This window comes from Bos indicus, chromosome 18, assembly GCF_029378745.1.
Source record: "Bos indicus isolate NIAB-ARS_2022 breed Sahiwal x Tharparkar chromosome 18, NIAB-ARS_B.indTharparkar_mat_pri_1.0, whole genome shotgun sequence".
Classification (NCBI taxonomy): domain Eukaryota; kingdom Metazoa; phylum Chordata; class Mammalia; order Artiodactyla; family Bovidae; genus Bos; species Bos indicus.
Window position 1 is genome coordinate 62,386,386 of NC_091777.1, and position 20,063 is coordinate 62,406,448.

The following is a 20,063-nucleotide window of genomic DNA, read 5'->3' on the forward strand; positions in this document are numbered from 1 at the left end:
CTCCCCTGCCAAGACCGAGGGTTTCCTCCCTGGAGGAAACCTACAGACGTCAGACGAGGAAACTGCAGCCTCGAGAGTGAGGAGGAAGAGGAGCAGAAGCTCCAGGTAGGGACGTAAATAAAAAGCTGACCATGCCCGCGGGAGCTGCAGGCAACTTGCCAAATGCATTACAATGACTGAACTGACACCAATTTTTTCCTTGCATGTGAGTTTTTTTAAAAAAAAGGACTGAAAGTCTTTATTGTCTAAGATGACTGTAAAAGTCATGAGATTTGTTTTAGATGTCCCTCAATGGCAACCCACTCCATATTCCTTCCTGGAGAATCCCAGGGACAGAGGAGCCTGGTGGACTGCCGTCTATGCGGTTGCACAGAGTTGGACACGACTGAAGTGACTTAGCAGCAGCAGCAGCAAGGACACAGATAAAAAAATTAGACCTGTGAGGTGGATGCTGTAGGGGAACAAGAGGAAGAGGGGGAGAGTTGTTTTCTGAGTCAGTGTGATTGTCACACCTACATCTTTACAAGGCCATGTACTTACAACTGTTCCCTGATAGCTTGGTTGGTAAAGAATCCGCCTGCAAGGCAGGAGACTGGCTTTGATCCCTGGGTTGGAAAGATCCCCTGTTGACAGGAACGGCTTCCCACTCTAGATTTCTGGCCTGGAGAATCCCATGGACTGTATAGTCCATGGAGTGACAAAGAGTCAGATACGACTGAGCGACTTTCACTTGTATACTTACAACTAGGGTGACCAACTCCGATTTGCCTGGGAATTTCTCAGTTTTAACCCTGAAATTTTCATGTCCTAGGAAACTTCTCATTCCCACCCCCGACTCCTCCACCCACCCCACCCCCCAACCTGTTCCAGGAAAACTGGCTTGGCTAGTCCTGCTATTTTCAACTCTTTGTCTCTATGATGAGGTCACAGAGCCCTGGAGACTTTTTTTTTTTAATTCTGACTCAGATTTTTACTTTTCTATTTTTGATAGATAAGAAGTGGATTTATTCAGATACAGAGAGAAGCACAATCCACAGACAGAGTATGGGCCATCGTAGAGGGTGAGTGAAGATTTTTTATTTTTTAATTGAAGTAAATTTGGGCTTCCCAGGTGGCCCCTAGTGGGAAAGAACCCACCTCCCAATGCAGGAGACATAAGAGACATGGGTTCCATCTCTGACTCAGGAAGATCTGGAGGAGGGCATGGCATCCCACTCCAGTTATTCTTGCTTGGAGAATCCCATGCACAGAGGAGCCTGGAGGGCTACAGTCCATGGGGTTACAGAGTCGGACACGACTGAAGTGACTGAGCACGTACGCGTAGTTGATTTACAATATTGTGTTAGGTTCAGGAATACAGGAAAGTAATTCGGTTATTTTTTTTTTCAGATTATATTTCATTGTTCCTGCATTACTGCGTGTGTGCTCAATCAGGTCCGACTCTGCAACCCCATGGACTGTAACCCACCAGGCTCCTCTGTCCATGGGATTTTCCAGGCAAGGTTGCCTTTCCCTTCTTCAGGGGATCTTCCCAACCCAGGGACTGAACCAAAGTCTCCTGCACTGCAGGCAGATTCTTTACCATCTGAGCCACCAGGGAAGCCCATATTCCATTGTAGTTTATTATAAAATATTGAGTATAATTCTGTGTGTGTGCATGCTAAGTCACTTCAGTCCTGTCCAAGTCTGCTACCCTATGGACTGTAGCCTGCCAGGCTTCTCCAGGCAGGAATACTGGCGTGGGTTCCTATGTCCTCCTCCAAGGGATCTTCCCTACCCACGGATCGAACTTGCATCCCTCTTACTTCTTCTGCCTTGGCAGTCAGATTCTTTACTGCCAGCACCACCCGGAAAGCCTCACAGTTGCCTGTGCTATACAGGAAATCCTTTGCTTATCAATTTTGTGTACAGTAGCTTATTTTTCTATGTGGGCCATTTTTAAAACCTTTATTGAATTCGTTGCAATATGGCTTCTATTTTATGTTTTGGATTTTTGGCACCGAGGCACGTGGTATCTTAGCTCCCCGACCACAGATGGAACCTGTGCCCCCTGTATCTTGGCCTCTTCTCCAGCGTGTCCCACATGGAAGACACGAGTTAAGAAAACAAAACTGGACTACACTTGCTACAGCATTTGTGATCCCGGAAAATAAAAGGTCAAGAATCACTCCATTTAAATTAAAGACTGGCGGCTCGGACAGTAAAGAATCCGCCTGCTGTGCAGGAGACTCGGATTTGATCCCTGGGTTGGGAAGATTCCCTGGAGAAGGGAATGGCCACCCACTCCAGTATTCTGGCCTGGAGAATCCCATGAACAGAGGAGACTATCGGGTCACAGTCCAAAGGGTCTGGATCGTAAAGAGTCAGACACGACTGAATGACTAAACACACATGGAAATTTAAGGAGGATAAATACCAGAGCAGATGTCCATAAAAGATATCTATTAGGGTCACTGATTTCTCTTTTTTTTTTAATTGGAGGGTAATTGCTTTACAATGTTGTGTTGGTTTCTGCTGCCCAGCAAAGTGAATCAGCCACAAGTATGCATATATCCCCTCCCTCTGCAACCTGTCTCCCACGCCCTGCTCCGGGGTCACTGATTTTAATAATATTTGTCAAGATTCTTTGATCAGAACAACAGGCCCTTCTCAGACTCGCTTAGATGCAAAGGACTGTTCTGGGTTGTTTGGGTTTTTCTTGGTTTTGGTGTTGGCTCAGAAGGCTCCCAGAATGGTCGACCAAGAAAGCAGTAAGGAGGGAAGAAATGTCGAGTTTTGAAAGCCATCCGAAGCCAGATACATAATCGAAGGCACAATCACTCCGTTTCCTTTTTCCGAAGTTCTCTGAGTCATCTTCATGTTTCTCATTAGAGACGGGCTTCCTCCACATGGTGAGACAGATGGTCTCCCAGAGCTCCCAGGTTTCAAAGAGGATGACTTTGGGGGCAAGAGGAACGGGGAGGCGCTCCCCACCTCCGTCTTGATCGTCCCCACTGTGACTTCAGCACCTTGGCACCCTTGGCTGGGTGGCTCGGTGGGGAGGGGAGCCGAGTGAGTTCTTCAGATGAACCATCGATGGAGGTTGAAGCTGAGATGCTCACAGGGCCAGCTTTCAGGGTGAAGGGGACCTCGCATTCAGAAGGTGACCCACACTTGGGTCCTGACACTTTGTAGTCACAATCGTGTTCTTCTTCTTCTTCTTCTTTTTTAAATATTTTAAATATTTATGTATTTGGCTGTACCAGGTCTTGGTTACAGCATGTGGGATTTAGTTCCCTGAAAGTGTTAGTCACTCAATCGTGTCCGACTCTTTGCGACCCCATAGACTGTAGCTCACCTGGCTCCTCTGTCCATGGGATTTCCCGGGCAAGAATACTGGAGTGGGTTGCCATGCCCTCCTCCAGGGGATCTTTCCAACCCTGGGATCGAACCTGGGTCCTTGTTCTCTGACCAGAGGTCAAATCCTGACCCCCTGCATTGGGAGCATAGAGTCTTAGCCACTAGATCACTAGCGAAGTCCCGGCCATCATGGAGTTCTTCTTCTTATGCTGCTTTTTTTTTTTTTTTTTAATATATATACTGCTGCTGCTACTGCTGCTAAGTCACTTCAGTTGTGTCCGACTCTGTGCGACCCCACAGACGGCAGCCCACCAGGCTCCGCTGTCAATGGGACTCTCCAGGCAAGAACACTGGAGTGAGTTGCCATTTCCTTCTCCAATGCATAAAAGTGAAAAGTGAAAGTGAAGTCACTCAGTCGTGTCAGACTCTTGGCGACCCCATGGGCTGCAGCCTACCAGGCTCCTCCGTCCATGGGATTTTCCAGGCAAGAGTACTGGAGTGGGGTGCCATTGCCTTCTCCGAAATATATATACTAGTCAATCCTAAAGGAAACCAACCCAGAATATTCACTGGAAGAACTGATGCTGAAGCTGAAGCTCCAATACTTTGGCCACCTGATGCGAAGAGATGACTCATTGGAAAAAACCCTGATGCTGGGAAAGATTGAAGACAGGAGGAGAAGGGGATGACAGAGGATGAGATGGTTGGATAGCATCACTGACCCAATGGACATGAGTTTGAGCAAGTTCCAGGAGCTGGTGAAGGACAGAGAGCCCTGGCGTGAGGCAGTTCATGGAGTCTCAAAGAGTCGGACACGACTGAGCGGCTGAATTGAACTGCTCGTGTATTTATCTGTTTGGCTGTGTTGGGTCTTAGCTGTGGCCCGTGGGATCCTCACCACGGGATCTTCTGCTCTGGCACACGGACTCTCTAGTTGTGGCGTGCGGGCTCAGGAGTTGCAGCTCGAGGGCTTAGCTGCTTCGTTAGCATGTGGGATCTTAGTTCCCACACTCGGGATCGAACCGGCGTCGCCTGAATTGCAAAGCCGATTCTTAACCACTGGACCACCAGGGCAGTCCGATGGTGAAGTTCTTAATCATACGTCACTGTGCTTTGTTGGCGGGTTCCGACGGGACTGTGGAGCATATGCTGAGAGCGTCTGCATCCCCTTGCCTCCGCTGCCTCCTCGCTTCCCCGTATTCATCTGTTCGGGCTGCTTTAGCAACATGCCGCAGAGTGGGGAGGCTGAAACAACAGACGTCTGTTCTCTCACAGTTCTAAGGACAGAAGTCCGAAGTCAAGATGTGGGCAGGGTTGGTTCCTCGTGTTCTGCGCGCCTCTCTCGCGTCTGGTGGTTCCCAGGGGGAGCGTTGGCGTTTCTTGGCTCCTAGACACATCACCGCGACCTCTGCCTTCATCGTCGCATGGCGGTCTCTCCAGGTGTGCATATGTGTCCCGGGTTCCCCTTTGACAAAGACATGGTCTTACAGGTTGAAGGCTCACCCTACTCCAGGATGACCTCATCCTCTTATTGATCTGCAGTGACCCCTCTGCAAGTAAGGCCACATCTGAGCTATTGGGGCTTTGGGACTTAAAGATGTGGGTTCGGGGGGTAGACAAAATTCAGCCCGTGACAGTGTGCTCTGGTGTGTGATTGTGTATGTGTAGAGGCTCTGTGTAGCTCGCCCGGTGGAGGTCTGTATAGAAGAGTGTGTTTGGAAAGCTCTATTTTTTATGTTTCTCCCTTCTGTCTTACAGAGAACGTAAACCAATGTGGCAACAGGCTTTTTGTTTATTTCTTTCCTTTTCAAAAGCAAAGTCATAGTTTGGATATAGTTAACAGGGCAAGTCCATACAGAAAAAATGTTTTATTTGTAATTTATGAAAGCCCCGTGTTTGAATTTTTCTTAATGAAACCCTTTGGCAAGCCGTATTGTTATGCCTGCTGTTGTTATTTTTATATGGAGACAATTATAACATCAAATGTAATTTGACTGAAGATGAAACTCCAATACTTGGTCCACCTGATGCGAAGAATCAATTCATTGGAAAAGACCCTGATGCTGGGGAAAATGGAGGGCAAGAGGAGAAGGGGACGACAGGGGATACTATGGTCGGATGGCATCACTGACTCAATGGATGTGAGTTTGAGCAAACTCTGGGAGACAGTGAAGGACAGGGAAGCCTGGCGTGCTGCAGTCCATGGGGTCACAGAGAGTCGGACATGACTTAGCCACTAAACAACAATAACATCAAAATACTGTAGGGCGATTACAGTTCAGTACTTTCTAATCCATCTGTATTTCAGTTAATTATTAGAGATAGGTGTGTGCATGCTTGCTAAGTTGCTTGAGTCGTGTCCAACTCTTTGTCATCCTATAGACCATAGCCCACCAGGGTCCTCTGTCCTTGGGATTCTCCAGGCCAGAATACTGGAGTGGGTTGCTGTGCCATCTTCCAGGGGATACTCCCCCCGGGGATCAAACCCATGTTTCTTACATCTCCAACTGTGGCAACTTTAAACCAGAGCCGCCACTGCTATCAGTGCTTCTTTGAAAAAGACACATCCCTTTGATTCTGACCATCTGATGTCCCTTCTGCTCCATCTCTGGATATTCTGTCTATCACATAGCTACCGTTTCTGGACAGAAAGATACTAACTACATCCTTTGTTATTATTCCTGATAACTGGCCATGCACTAAGCAAAGATAAGGCTTGGGGGTTTTCTCCGTTATGTATTAGCTGTAGTAACTGCATGAGCAGAATCTTGGCTTCTTCATCTGTCTGGTTTTCCTGAGGTACAGGTTATAAATGAAAGGCAGGAGAAATGCTTGCTTGCTTTCTTTGGCATTTAAAAATTTTTTAAAGTTGTGTTTCTAGCATCTTCCAAAGATAGCCGGTAATATCTTTTTCTAAATTGATCCAGTAAGTAGGAGCCCTTTCCCCGCCCCCACCACCAGCCCTTACCTCTTTGGCTGGAAGTCTGCAAGGCTGTGAGCCTAGTCTCGTCACTATCAATTCCAGACGCATAGGGACAGCTGGTATGAATAATAATGATAACACAGAAATAGAATAGATGAGAGACGTAAGGGAAAAAATAGCATTTGGGTATGTGGATATCGTTGTCTGAGGATATCTCTAGCTGTCTTTCCCTTAGTTTGGTTACGTGACTCAGTTTCTTCCCTCCCTCTTTCCTTCCTGCCTTCCTTTTCTCCTTCCTTCCTCCTCTCTTTATTGTTTTAAAGTCTTTTCAAGTTGGTTTTTCATTTTGTCATTTCCATCCGAGTCTCTGAGCTATGCTGGCAATGGAAGGTGGTGCAGATGAAACAGAAACGGTCATATTTCATCAAACTGAAAGCACAGCTAGAATGAAAAGGGACAAGCCTTTCAATAAGGGGTCCCGGGGGCCACATCCCTACTTTTAATAAATGATCCTGGGGGATTTCCCTCACAGTCCAGGGGCTAAGACTCTGCACTTTCACTGCTGGCTGAGCTCGTTTGATTCCTGGGGGCGGGGGGGAGCTAAGATCCTACATGCTGTGCGGTGCATCAAAAATCTAAAATAAATGAATAAATAACAAGACGTACCGGGACAGTTGATTATCCAGACGGAAAAATTAGACCTTTATCCCAGCCCTTGACAAAAGTTAATTTCAGATGGATTAAATATGATAAACAAACTTTTGAAAATTTAAATTTAGAAGAACATATAAGAGAGTATTGGAAAAGGAAATGGCAACCCACTCCAGTATTCTTGCCTGGGAAATCCCACAGACAGAGGAGCCTGGTGGGCTACAGTCTATGCAGTCGTGAAAGTCGGACACGACTTAGTGACTAAACCACCACCACCATAAGAGAGTATATTCTCGAGTGAAGCTTCCAGACACAAAGAAGTCTCTCAAAATATAAATAAAAAGATGAATTACTCAGAGTAACTAATATTAAAAAATACAAAGAAGAATGAAAATATGAGTCAGATTTAAAGGAGAGTATTTGCAATGTTGTAGCTTATCAAGGACAGGTGTGCAAACTGTGTAATTATGCCCTTTAAGTCAGTGAGGAAAATATTAATACCAGCTATTCAATAGAAAAGTGAATAATGGCTAGATACCATCAATTCACAGCAAAGAAACCCCAAATAGTCAATATTCCTCATTCATAATCAGGAAAATGCAAATTAAAGCAACAATGAGGTATCTTTATATAAGCAGCTTAAAATAGGTTTGTTGTTGTTCAGTTGCTCAGTCATGTTTGACTCTTTGTGACCCCATGGACTGCAGCACGCCAGGCTTCCCTGTCCTTCACTATCTCCCAGAGCTTGCTCAAACTCATGTTCATTGAGGCGGTGATGCCATCCAACCATCTCATCTGCTGTCGTCCCCTTCTCCTCCTGGCCTCAATCTTTCCCAGCTTCAGGATCTTTTCCAATGAGTCAGATCTTTGCATCAGGTGGCCAAAGTAAAGGTTACCAGTTCACATATTTTAATCAGCAAAAATAACAAAGTTATGTGTATGTGTGTGTGTGTGCGAATTGGTAATGACTCAAGGAATTGGAAGCTTATACATCCTTGGTGGAAGAATAAATGGAGGAAACCACCTTAGTTATCAATTTGCCTTTTCCAGTGGGATGAAAGTTGTGGACGTCACAGAAGACAGATTTTACTCCTAAATATAAACCTTGAGAGATCACACATGTGAGCAAGAAGGCAGGTTCCAAAGATGTTTAACTGTAGCATTTTGCTGACAGCAAAGCAGGAAAACAACCCAAATATCTAGCAGCCCAGGAAAGAACAAAGAGAAACCATGGCTTGTGCATATAACCAAGTGCTTTTTTAAATTTTCTTTTATTGACATGTAATCACATACCATAAAATCTATGCTTCTAAGGTGTGCAGTTCAGTGGTCTTTATTCACAAGGCTGAGCAACCATCGCCACTGACTAATTCCACCACATTGTCATCAACCCAAGAAGATACCCATACCCGTTTCTAGTCACTCCCCGTTTCTCCTTCTCCCCAGTTAATGGCAACCATTAATGGCAGCCATTAATCCACTTTCTCAGGATCTGGATATTTCTTATAAATAAAATGCTATGATGCACAGCTTTCTGTGTCTTAGCATAATGTTTCCAAGTTTCCTTCAGGTCATGGCATGTACCAGCACTTCATTCTTTTTGGGGGCTGAGTAATATTCCATGGTATGGTTAACAACTGAATTCTGTGCGGCAAACAAGGAAATAAATCTTCAAAAATCACCTGGATGAATTTCAAAAGCATAATGTTGATGGCAATAAAAAAAAAAGTGACAGAATTGTAATGATGATTCCCTATGTTTGTAGAATGTAATAACAATAAAATATAATATATTGACTGTTGATAGATGCTTGAGGAGTAAAAGTATGAAAAAAATCCATCAGTATAATATATACTACTCTGAGTAATGTTGCCTAGAAAAAGAGGGAGGGAAATAGACTGGGAGGGGTAGAATAAAAACACAGCAAAGTATTTATGGTTTGAAAATAAGGTCAGTGTGCTTATTTCCACTTATATATTGGGGTGTTTTTCTTTATGGCAGAAATACTTCATAATTAAAAATTTGAAAAAAAAAGTTATCTAGGGAATTCCCTGGCAGTCCAGTGGTTAGGACTCCAGGCTTTCCCTGCTGAGGGCCTGGGTTCAATCCCTGGTAGTGGGGCTAAGATCCCGCAAGCTGCAGGGACATCCAAAAAAAAAAAAGAAAAAAAGTTATCCAGTGTATGCTACTGAGTGAAGAATATTTATATATGCATTCCAAATATTTACACTTTCATCCATTCACATATTTTAAAATGACTTGCAAACCTGACTGAGTGACGTAACTTTGGAAGCAAAGCTCATATCCCCGTGCTTATACCGAAGTGGTCATTCGGTACCTCTATCACCTACACAAAGAAGTCCACATTCAGAAAAATACCCTTAAAATGCTGTGTTCACATGAGTTAACTAAGTTATGGGTGCCAAGTGACAGAATCCACATATATTCTGTAAGTCTAACTTTATTGCAGCCTTTGATTTTAATAATAAGAATAAAAACAGAAATATGATGGCGGTAAGAAAGCGCTTTCGTTCTTATCAGAGAGGAAACTGGTCTTGAGACTAGAGGGCTTGAAAGAATCAGGAACCAAACACTTTCAGCTGCTTTCCTAGGTGTGTGCTACCTAGGAATGCTGTTTGTTAATTCACAAGTGTCTGCCTTCACAGCCTGTATTTTTTCTGCTCCTTTTGTGAAATCCCTGTGTCTGTGGGGTCACATAGTCTTCTCTGAGTAACATTTTCTATTTGCATGATGTCGTCCTGAACTCCCTAAGTGAATATTCCCAGTCCCACCAGCCTATAGATACAGTACGTATTCTTAGCCTATGATTTCATTCAAACCCTCCCTGGTGGCTCAGAGGGTAAAGAATCCGCCTGCAATGCAGGAGACCTGGATTCAATCCCCTGGGTCCGGAAGATCCCTTGGAGAAGGAAATGGCAACCCACTCCAGTATTCTTGCCTGGGAAATCCCATGGACAGAGGATCCTGGAGGGCTACAGTCCATGGGGTCACAAAGAGTCGGACATGACTGAGCGACTAACACTTTCATAGTAAAGGTGCACTCCAAGTCTTGTGAAAACTCACCCTGTAATTTTTGAGAGGAGGGGAAGCAAGAAGGGAAACATAATTCTATTACTTAGAATAAATGAGCCCAGGACACAGAGTCACCTGGATTTTCCCAAGTCCAGTCATCCCGGCCGTGTTAATCCATCCCGGCCGTGTTAATCCATCCCGGCCGTGTTAATCCATACTCTCCCTCCCAGAGCAAAGCTCCTCTCTCAGTCCTACACCTTCACCATTGTGTAGTCACAAGAATTTGGGGTCTCCTCGGCGGGGACAGAAGCTGCCCCGGACAGCGCGGCGGTGTTTAGCTGGGCGTAGGTCACCCCCTCGGGCTCGTCAGGCTTTGGGGAGAAGAGAGACAGGCTTGTAGAGCTGAGCTGTGCAGTAGGGTAGCCATGAGCCACGCATGGCCATTCGACTTCAGACAAATGCCAAGTAAATTCAAACTGAGGTCCTCAGTCTCCCCAGATGCCTTCAGATGCCGCGGGAGGCTGTGACATGTATGGGACAACACAGCTGTAGACTGTTGCCCTCATCTCGGGAAGTTCTGTTGGACAGCACGTTCTAGGATGGCCATGCTTTCAACTCTCATAACAGGATACCGTCAATCAGTGGTAACTTGTGCTTATTAAAAATCAGTGCAAACGTATGGTTTTCAGAATAAGAGCTGCCCTCCTACATGCATACCTACTGATAACATAGTATTGTATTTTAAAAACTAATTTTGCTGAGATATAATGTATATACCATAGAATTCCCCTGGGATAAGTGTACAGTTCTATGACTTTTAGTGAATTTGTAGAACGATGCAGCCATCACCACTGTACAGCGGGAGAACATCCATCGCCCCCCAAAACTTCCCTGGGCTTGTTTGCAGCTAAGCCTTGCCCTCCCTGCCCTCCACCCCCACCCCAGCCATAAGCAGCTACTAATTTGCCTTTCCTGGAAATTTTATGTAAATGGAACAATTTTATATACAGTTTTTTGTATCTGACTTTTTTCACCTAGCAAACTGTTTTTGAGGTGCAGTCACTTCTCACCTATATCTGTAACTTCTTTCTTTTACTGCTGAATAGTATTCTATTATATGGAGGTATCCCATCACAACATGAATTATCATAATATTATAATTATCAACAATGTGCTAATCAAACCAACCCTTAAAATAGCCCAGATTTAATCACTGGCACTTACTTTGTGATAAACTATGCCTTTCCATAACTTAACATTTATATGTATCTAAATGAATGCAATGTACATAAATATTGCTTTAAATGCAACAATGTTTAAATCTTTTACTAATGCTTTTTTTTTTTTTTGGCCAGTAGCTTGCAGACTCTTACTTGCCTGACCAGGTATTGAACCTAGGTCCTCAACAGTGAAAGCACCAAGTCTTAACCACTGGACAACCAAGGAATTCCCTGCTAATGCTCTTATTTAACTTGCTTTGGCTTCAACAATGAGCCAGGGAACCTCTGTGACCTGTGGGAAAAGGTGTGAATTTTACTTGCTATTGCTTTTAGATGTTATAATGCTCATTAATATTAAATTACAAATAAGCACTATTTTAGGGGGCTTCCCAGTGGCTCAGGGGTAAAGAATCCACCTGCGATGCAGGTGGCGCAGGAGATGCCAGTTCGATCCCAGGGTCGGGAAGATCCCCTGGAGGAGGAAATGACAACCCCCTCCAGTATTCTTTGCCTGGGAAATCCCACTGAGAGAGGAACCTGGTGGGCTACAGTCCGTGGGGTCACAAAGAGTTGCACATGCCTGACTGACTGAGTGTGCACCCAACAAGCAGTATTTTAAGCAGAAGAAATTGATGGGTGTAAGTTGATTAACACTTGTTAAATGATGCTTTCATGCCACCCATTTGACACTTAAAATTTGCCAGGAACACCAATAAACCCTTTACGTTTATGACATCATTAGACTCTCACAGCCTTTTAACTGGGGATTTGGATTCCCCTTAGATATAGGAGGAAAAAAGCGAAGAAGTGTTAGTCGCTCAGTCATGTCCGACTCTCTGTGACCCCGTGGGCTGTAGCCCACCAGGCCCCTCTGTCTATGGAGAGGAGTGGGTTGCCTTTCCCTTCTCCGGGGCATCTTCCTGACCCAGGGATTGAACCCGGGTCTCCTGCATTGGAGGCAGATTCTTTACCACCCGAGCCACCAGGGAAGGAAGGGTCCAAATTCTGTGGGCTTGTGTCTTGTTTGTTGAATTCTTATTGGAGTGTAGGTGACTTACAGTGTTGTGTTAGTTTTAGGTACACAGAAAAGTGAGTCAGTTGTACATACACATGTATCCCGTCTCATGGGGGTATTGTGATTTGTCTCAGACCACACTGGTAATAAATAGTAGCTATTGGGAGCTGGAATCCAGATACTGTGAAATTCAAAGCACCTGTTTTTTTGTTTGTTGGTTTATTTGTTTGAGATGTAACTGATATATAACCCTGTGTAACTTTAAGGTGTACTCATGTTGATGTGGAGAAGGCCATGGCACCCCACTCCAGTACTCTTGCCTGGAAAATCCCATGGACGGCGGAGCCTGGTAGGCTGCGGTCCATGGGGTCTCACAGAGTCGGACACGACGGAGCGACTTCACTTTCACTTTTCACTTTCATGCATTGGAGAAGGAAATGGCAACCCACTCCAGTACTCTTGCCTGGAGAATCCCAGGGACGGGCGAGCCTGGTGGGCTGCTGTCTATGGGGTCGCGCAGAGTCGGACACGACTGAAGCGACTTAGCAGCAGCAGCAGCATGTTGATGTGATACATTGATATAGTGTACCACCTTGGTAACACCTTCATCCTGTCACATAATTATCATTTCTTTTTCGTGATGAGAACAATTATGATCTAGCCTCCTAGTATCTTTGATGTATATGATACAGTATTGCTGACTATAATCCCCAAGCTGTGCATTAGATTCCCAGGACTTATTCATCTACAAGTTGCAAGTTTGTTCCCTTAAATGCCATCTTCCCAGGTCCCCTACCCGCCCGCACCCCCAGCCCCTGTTAACCTCCTATCTACTCTCTTTTAATGGGTTCTTCAGATGTTTTTAAACTCAATATCAAATGGCCACATGAATATAACCAGCGTTTGAGCTAAGCCAAGAGGCAGACAGACCAGCCTCTGGTGGTGCGTGAGCTCTTGGGTTATTTCGTAGGGGAGAACTCACCGATTCAGATATCCTTTCCAGCCTGGATACATCTGCATGTGCGTACAAGGAGACAAAACTCAGTTCTCAGATGGCAAGAGTCAGAGTGTAGTCTCCATCCCAAGGTTCCTTGTGGTTTCATCCCTGATCACTTACCTGCATCCCTCTGCTTGTGCACTTTGGAATGGCAGCTTCTGAGAAAGAGAAACGTGTTAAAGTCTGGGATCTGGAGATCTGGGGGAGGGGATAGGGCTGACAGAGGTGGGGCTGGGCCTAAGGGTCACTGATGTGCAGTGGAGTGGGAGTTAACGCAGGGCGTGAGGTCTGTCAAGTGTATCTACCTCTTGATGGATTCTTCCTCTGATGAATCTATTAAAAAAAAAAAAAAAAAAAGGAGGAATGTATCTCCCTAAAGAATCCTTCACTTTAGTCCCCTTCCTCAGAGTGTGAAACCCATGATGCTCTGAACTCACCTTGCTGAGTGCACCTGTAGATGAAGAAGATGGCGAGGAAGAGGAGAAAGAGGGAGAGGCAGCTGAAGGTGGCCACGAAGATGATCCTGGTATCTGGAGGGAGAAGAACGGGGCCACGAGTCAGGCTGGCTCCAGGAACGCACTGAGCCACTTCGGAGAAGAGTTACAAGAAGCAGACAGCCTGGCTTCAAGACTTGGAGCTGCCACTCCCCAGCTGGAATGTCCAGTCGCTCGAGGGAATTTGCGTCATCTCCTTGAGCTTTTGTTTTCCCTTTCAAAGCAAGGACAGCAATTGTGGCTGCTTTACTGGTTGGTCGAGAGAAGGAGTGGGTCAGTGCCTACAGAGAGGGCTAGCACGGTGCCCGGCAGATGGCAAACACCCACTAAACGTTTCATCCCCAGGAATAATACTTATTAACTGTGAGCCGTTAGCACTCATAAGTGTTTTCTCATTAAAACATTTTTTTGTATTAATTTTTTTTTTGCAATGAAGTTTGCAGGAGCTTGGTTCCCCAACCAGGGACTGAACCCAGGCCTTTAGCATGAAAGCCTGGAGTCCTAACACTGGACTACCAGGGAGTTCCCTGTTCTTTCTCATCTTGACAATAAGCACACAAGGTAAGTTTGCCATCCCCATTTCATTCAAACATAAACCAAGTACCTGGAATTAAACTGAGTTCCCCAGAGTCATGTGGCCAGGATGGGCTTTGGATGCTGCTATGTCTAACCTTTCTGGCCAGTCTGCCCCAAGGTCGGGGTAGCTCTGTGCTGACCCCAGGTGGGGACATTCAAGAGAAGTGACATTCTGAACCTTTTCCAGAGAAGTCATAATCTGGTGAGAAACACATTTACCCAGACTAACTGTGATGCTATGGAAGTGAAGACAAGTCTGGCAACAGATGAATCAAAGTCCAAGAATCATTTTCTCAAGGTAAGGAAGCAACCTAAGTGTCCATCGATAGATGGACAGATAATGAAGGTGTGGTATATACACACACGCACTCCTGATGCTGGGGGTCTGAGTTCAATCCCCGGTCAGGGAACCAGATCCCACAAGCTGCAACTAAGATCTGGGGCAGCCAAATAAATAAATATTTTAAAAAACAAAAATAAACTCATAAAAACAGAGAGTAAAAGCCTGGGCTGTAGGCCGCAAGGCTCCTCTGTTCATGGGATTTCCCAAGCAGGAATACTGGAGTGGGTTGTCATTTCCTTCTCCAGGGGATCTTCCCTACCCAGGGATCAAACCCGAGTCTCCTGCGTCTCCTGCATTGCAGGCAGATTCTTTACCACTGAGCTACCAGGGAAGCCCCTATCCTGTATCAAATCATCCCATTGTACACTTGAAGTATCTTACCGCTTTGTCAGTGATAGCTTCATGAAACTGGTGGGGAGGGGAAGGAGGTGTGGGAAAGGGAGGTGAGGAGCGCTCCCTTGAAGAGAGCAGTGATGATGAAAAACCCTGACTCGGAAGCGCTCAGTGTGGACTCGGACTCACGGTGGGCTGAGGAGGTTGCCGTGATCAGGATCGTTCTCTCACAGCACCCCACCCCCACCCACCTCCCTCTGTAACAGATGCTGTCAGCGCTCCTCCTCCGCCCGCGGTCCCCCGGATTCCTTTGCCATTCTTAGGCGTGCTCGATCGCGGTTTCTCCCCCTTCCCAGTGTGAGCGCTTTGGTGTCTTTGTCGGCGGTGGTGGTGGTGGGGTACTGCCCGGAAAATGCCTTGGGAATCTAAGGGGCCCGGGGAAACCCCTTTTCCAACAGCTGACATTTGTGGGAGCCACGCATCCCCATGGACTTGGAAAAGAAGGGCAGAAACACCCGTTCCTGGATGGCAACAAAGGAACGTCAGCCTTGCCGATGCTCTCACCCTCCTCCTGATGGCCCTGCAGTTTATCTCATGGTGCGGTTCACTAGAAATGAGAAGTAGATGATTGCGAGACTGCCCACCGCCCACTGAACTGGGTTTGCCCTGAGATGGCCACATATCCTGGCCAGATTTCACATCAGCTATTTACACATTGCCAAAATTAACTTGCAGAAGGTCTGTGATACTGATCTAAGGCATCTGACTGAGCAGTGGGATACAGCGTGACACAGGGCATGAAGTCCCAGAAAGGAAGCCTGGCCTTGTGGCAAAGTTAGGGGGTGAACTTCATCGTAGGCTCTGCCCAGAATTAGAGTAGAGGGTTCCTTTCTAGTAGCCCGGAGGCGTGTGTATGTAGGCTGGAGACAGCCTCTCGTCGTCGTCGTTTAGTTTGCTAAGTTGTGTCTGACTCTTGCAACTCCCATGGACTGTAGCTCACCAGCCTCCTCTGTCCACGGGATTTCCCAGGCAGGAATACTGGAGTGGGTTGCCATTTCCTTCTCCAGAGATAGCACGTCTGTGCTTAAAGATGTCTCAGTCTGTTCAGCATTGTGGTGGTGTAAATGTGAACTCTGATAGTGCATTTTAAGAAACAATATACAGGGACTTCTCAGGCGGTCCAGTGGTTGAGACTCAGGGCTCCCAATGCAGAGGGCACCAGGTCGACCCCTGACTGGGGAGCTAAGGTCACAGTGCCGTTTGTTGTGGCCAAAAAACAGGAAAGAAGTGATATACACGCCCACCATGTTGGCTATAATAAAATGAAAGGAAAACAACAAGTGTTGGCAAGGATGTGGAGACATCGGCGCCCACATAGGTTACTGACGGGCGTGTGAAATGGGGCAGTCACGGTGGAATACAGTTCGGCAGTTGCTCAAAAAGGTAAACACAAACTTGCCGAGTGTCCCAGCGGTTTTACTTCTGGATACCTGATTAGGGGCTTCCCTGGTGGCTCAGATGGTGAAGAATCTGCCTGCAATGCAGGAGACCCAGGGTCAACCCCTGGGTTGGGAAGATCCCCTGGAGTAGGAAATGACAACCCACTCCAGTATTCTTGCCTGGGGAATCCCATGGACAGAATCCCATGGCGAGCTACAGTCCATAAGGTCGCAAAGAGGCGGACGTGACTGAGTGACTAATACGTTCTCCTTTCAAATACCTGATTGAAAGCAGAGGTTCAGATACATGTACACCTATATTCATGGCAGCAGTACTCACAATAGCCAAAAGGTGCAAACCACCCAAGTGTCCATCAACTCATGAATGGATAAACAAAATGTGGTCTGTCCACATGATGGAATATTATTCAGCCATGAAAAGACTGGAAGTACTGATACGTGTTACCACACGGGGGAACCTTGATGACACCGAGCTAAGTGAAAGAAGCCAGTCTCCAGACCTCACAGTGTGGGACTGCGTTTTATATGAAATGTCCACAAGAGGCGAAACCGTAGAGCCAGAAAACAGATTGGCAGGGCGTGTCGGGGGAGCAGGGAGCAAAGACCGACGCTTAAGGGAACTTCATCTGGGGAATCAGCGTAGTGGTGATGGTACAGCCCTGTGAGTGTGCCAAACGCCTCTGCCTCATATACTTTAAAAGGGTGAATTTATGGGATGTGAATAACATACCAACTAAAAAAGAAAAGACATGACAGAAGAGCTAAAAACACGAACGCTTCGACTTCCCATTTCCCGTTTCTGACACTTCCAAGCTCTCCGACTCTATCAGATTTCAGATCTCTCCAAGACACCGGGGCACGCATTGTGTTCACAGAGCCAGAGTAGCTGTCATTAGCCTGCTAATACTGCATAAAAATGTTTCAAAGACAAATATGTAGTTTGCAAGGACAGGATGCAGGAAATCTTTTTTTTTTTTGGCCACACCACGCCACATGGGATGGAACCTGTGCCCCCTGCAATGGAAGTGCGGGGTCCCAATCACTGGGCCACCAGAGAATTTCCAAGGATGTCTTTTTATTTATTTATTTTTTCATTAAACTTTTTATTTTGAGGGAACTGTAGATTCACATGGGGTTCTAAGAAACAACACAGAGCTCCCCAGTTTCCCCAGATGGCAACATCGTGAGAAATTCTAGGGTCACCGGCCAATCAGGGGATGACATTGATACAGAACATCCCATCCAGCGGTGATGGGATGGTCTTTTTAAAAATTATTTCTATTATACTTGCACAGGCTCTAATGACAACCTTGAACAATTTTGATCCTTTGGAGCAGATTACAGGAAGGTTATGAGTTGCTGAAAGAAAAAATGATCAAGCATCTAGGTAAATTCCCCATTTGTCCTGTGGTTAGGACTTCCAGCTTCCACTGCCAGAGGCCAGGGTTGGATCCCTGGTCGGGGAATTGTGTGTTTGTGCTCAGTCACCAAGTTGCGTCTGACTCTTTGCAACCCCGTGGACTGTAGCCTACTAGGCTTCTCTGTCCATGGCATTTCCCAGGAAAAGAATACTGGAGTGGGTTGCCATTTCCTCCTCCAGGGGATCTTCCCAACCCAGAGATTGAATCTGAGTCTCCTACATTGGCAGGTGCATTCTTTACCACTGAGCCACCTGGAAAGCCCAGGTCGGGGAATTAAAATCCCCCAAGCTGCATGGCACAGCAAAAATGAATCCTGGATGGATAAGCCCGTTTCAGTCTAAACCTTCAGAAAGCCCTAGTTTTTTTTTTTTTTTTTAAGTATTGCATGTATTTATTGATAATGTAAATGTTACCTTTCTTATTTATGAAATTTGAACTTCAGAATAACATAAATACATAAAATTCACAATCATGTATATAAAACAATGAATTATGGAATTGAGAACCCATACATTTAACTAACAAACAGATATAAAATTGAACATTATCAAAACCACAGAAAATTAATGCAAGATGCATCTCAAAACTTTCCCATTGTAGAAGTACCACTACCCTCTCTGATTCATACATTTATATACTTGTTTTTTTTAATTTTAATTCAATAAAATCATATAATATATGTCTAGTTTCTTTAGCTCCACATTATATTTGTGAGATCCATCAACATCAAAATGTAGCATTAGCTGGTTTGTTTTCATTGCCATTTGGTATTACATTGCAGTGATGTTCCACCACTTAATTTACTATTCTAACACTGATATGTCGTTTTTGCCTATTAGTAACAGTATGGTTATGAACTTTTTGGTATACATACTAGTAAACATATGTTTACATTTCTAATTAGTATATACCTGTTAGATCTATTCTACCCCATTTAAAAACTAGTAAGTTAGCCTGTGACTCTTTACTGGATGCTGCTGCTGCTAAGTCACTTCAGTCGTGTCCAACTCTGTGTGACCCCATAGACGGCAGCCCACCAGGCTCCCCCATCCCTGGGATTCTCCAGGCAAGAACACTGGAGTGGGTTGCCATTTCCTTCTCCAAAAGCCCTAGTTTTTATGAGAATTTCTGAGGGTAGAATCTTAGTCAATTCTTCACGGAAAACCAGTATCAGAAAAAAATATTCCCTGTTTTTTGAGAACTTGGAAGTTTTAGCAAGTCTTTGATCATACATTGTCCTAAAGTATAGGCTCCGCAGGTCCTGGTCCCATTCCCCAAACCAGTCATACAGACTCACCCCCGTTCTTTCTGAAACCCCACCGTAGCTTTTCATCATGTAAAACAGCAGACGATGTACCTTGTTCTGTTTTATTCACCAGTGTTTTCAGAGGTGGATATAATTGGGGGAAACAAGTCCCTTCTAATTATATTACCTGTCTTTGCAGGGGCGGGTTTGCTTTCCTCTTGGTTCCCTAGAAAACAGGAAAGGAGAAAAGGAGTCACAGTGTTTGTGTGAGAACCTTGGGGACATAACCCTCATGTTCTACTTACGGACTTCATGCCCTCTTTGGGAAGCAGAGAGGAGAATGGTTTTTTTTTTTCTCTTCTCCAGGTGCCCACTGGGTCCCCAAACCCAGGCCAGAGCACTAGGTTAGTCTTTTTAATACTGCTGGAGCTTGGTGTTATTTTAATAACAAAAACATGTATGAGTGACACCACTAATCCCCCACCTTCCAATCATATCCCAGGAAAGAGCACCAACATTTTGCAAGTACTCTCTCCCATTGGGGAGACTGCCGTTCGTGTTGATGATTGTTCATTTTGCTGTGCAGAAGCTTTTTTGTTTGATATACCGCTGTTGTGCAGTTGGTAAGTCAGGTCCGACTCCTGGTGATCCCATGGACTGCAGCCCGCCAGGTTCCCCTATCTCGGGTTGGTCAAATTCATGTCCATTGAGTCGGCGATGCTATCTAAACATCTCATCCTCTGTCGTCCCCTTCTCTTTTTGCCTTCAATCTGTCCCAGCATCAGGGTCTTTTATAATGAATTGGCTCTTTGCATTAGGTAGCTAAAGTATTTATTTTTGCTGATTTTCTGTAGATAAGATCATATCTGCAAATGAAGGCAGTTTTACATCTTCCTTTTTGATTTGAATGCCTTTTTTTTTTTTTTCTGTCTTGCCCAATTGTTCCAGAGAGGACTTCCAGTATTACGTTGAATTGAAGTGGTGGGAATCTTTGTCTCATTCCTGATATCAG

General features: G+C 45.3%; 1 protein-coding gene and 1 long non-coding RNA gene across 6 annotated transcripts in view; one reads left to right on the top strand and one right to left on the bottom strand.

Annotated features, from left to right (window-relative positions):
* Positions 1-13,674, top strand: LOC139177201 (uncharacterized). 2 transcript variants are annotated; one of them, XR_011561698.1, is made up of 3 exons: positions 1-105; positions 992-1,061; positions 11,305-11,837. It is a non-coding gene; the product is annotated as an uncharacterized lncRNA (long non-coding RNA). The 2 variants fall into 2 exon arrangements; XR_011561699.1 differs by lacking the exon at positions 1-105 and adding an exon at positions 13,573-13,674 and having other exon boundaries at positions 196-1,061; positions 11,305-11,470.
* LOC109573049 (V-set and transmembrane domain-containing protein 1-like) overlaps positions 9,357-20,063 on the bottom strand; it is a 19,945-nt gene continuing 9,238 nt past the window's right edge. Inside the window, exons 3-8 of one of the 4 annotated variants that reach the window (XM_019980262.2) lie at positions 19,239-19,277; positions 13,616-13,708; positions 13,484-13,511; positions 13,299-13,333; positions 13,164-13,195; positions 9,357-10,317 (exon numbers count right to left, since the gene is read on the bottom strand). In XM_019980262.2, the coding sequence (XP_019835821.2) occupies positions 10,198-10,317; positions 13,164-13,195; positions 13,299-13,333; positions 13,484-13,511; positions 13,616-13,708; positions 19,239-19,277 (347 nt within the window). In that variant the 3' untranslated portion in view covers positions 9,357-10,197. Of the gene's footprint in view, positions 10,318-12,599; positions 12,792-13,163; positions 13,196-13,298; positions 13,337-13,483; positions 13,512-13,615; positions 13,709-19,238; positions 19,278-20,063 lie in introns of those variants that run through there. The other 3 variants (XM_019980261.2, XM_070771697.1, XM_070771696.1) reach the window with 3 other exon arrangements.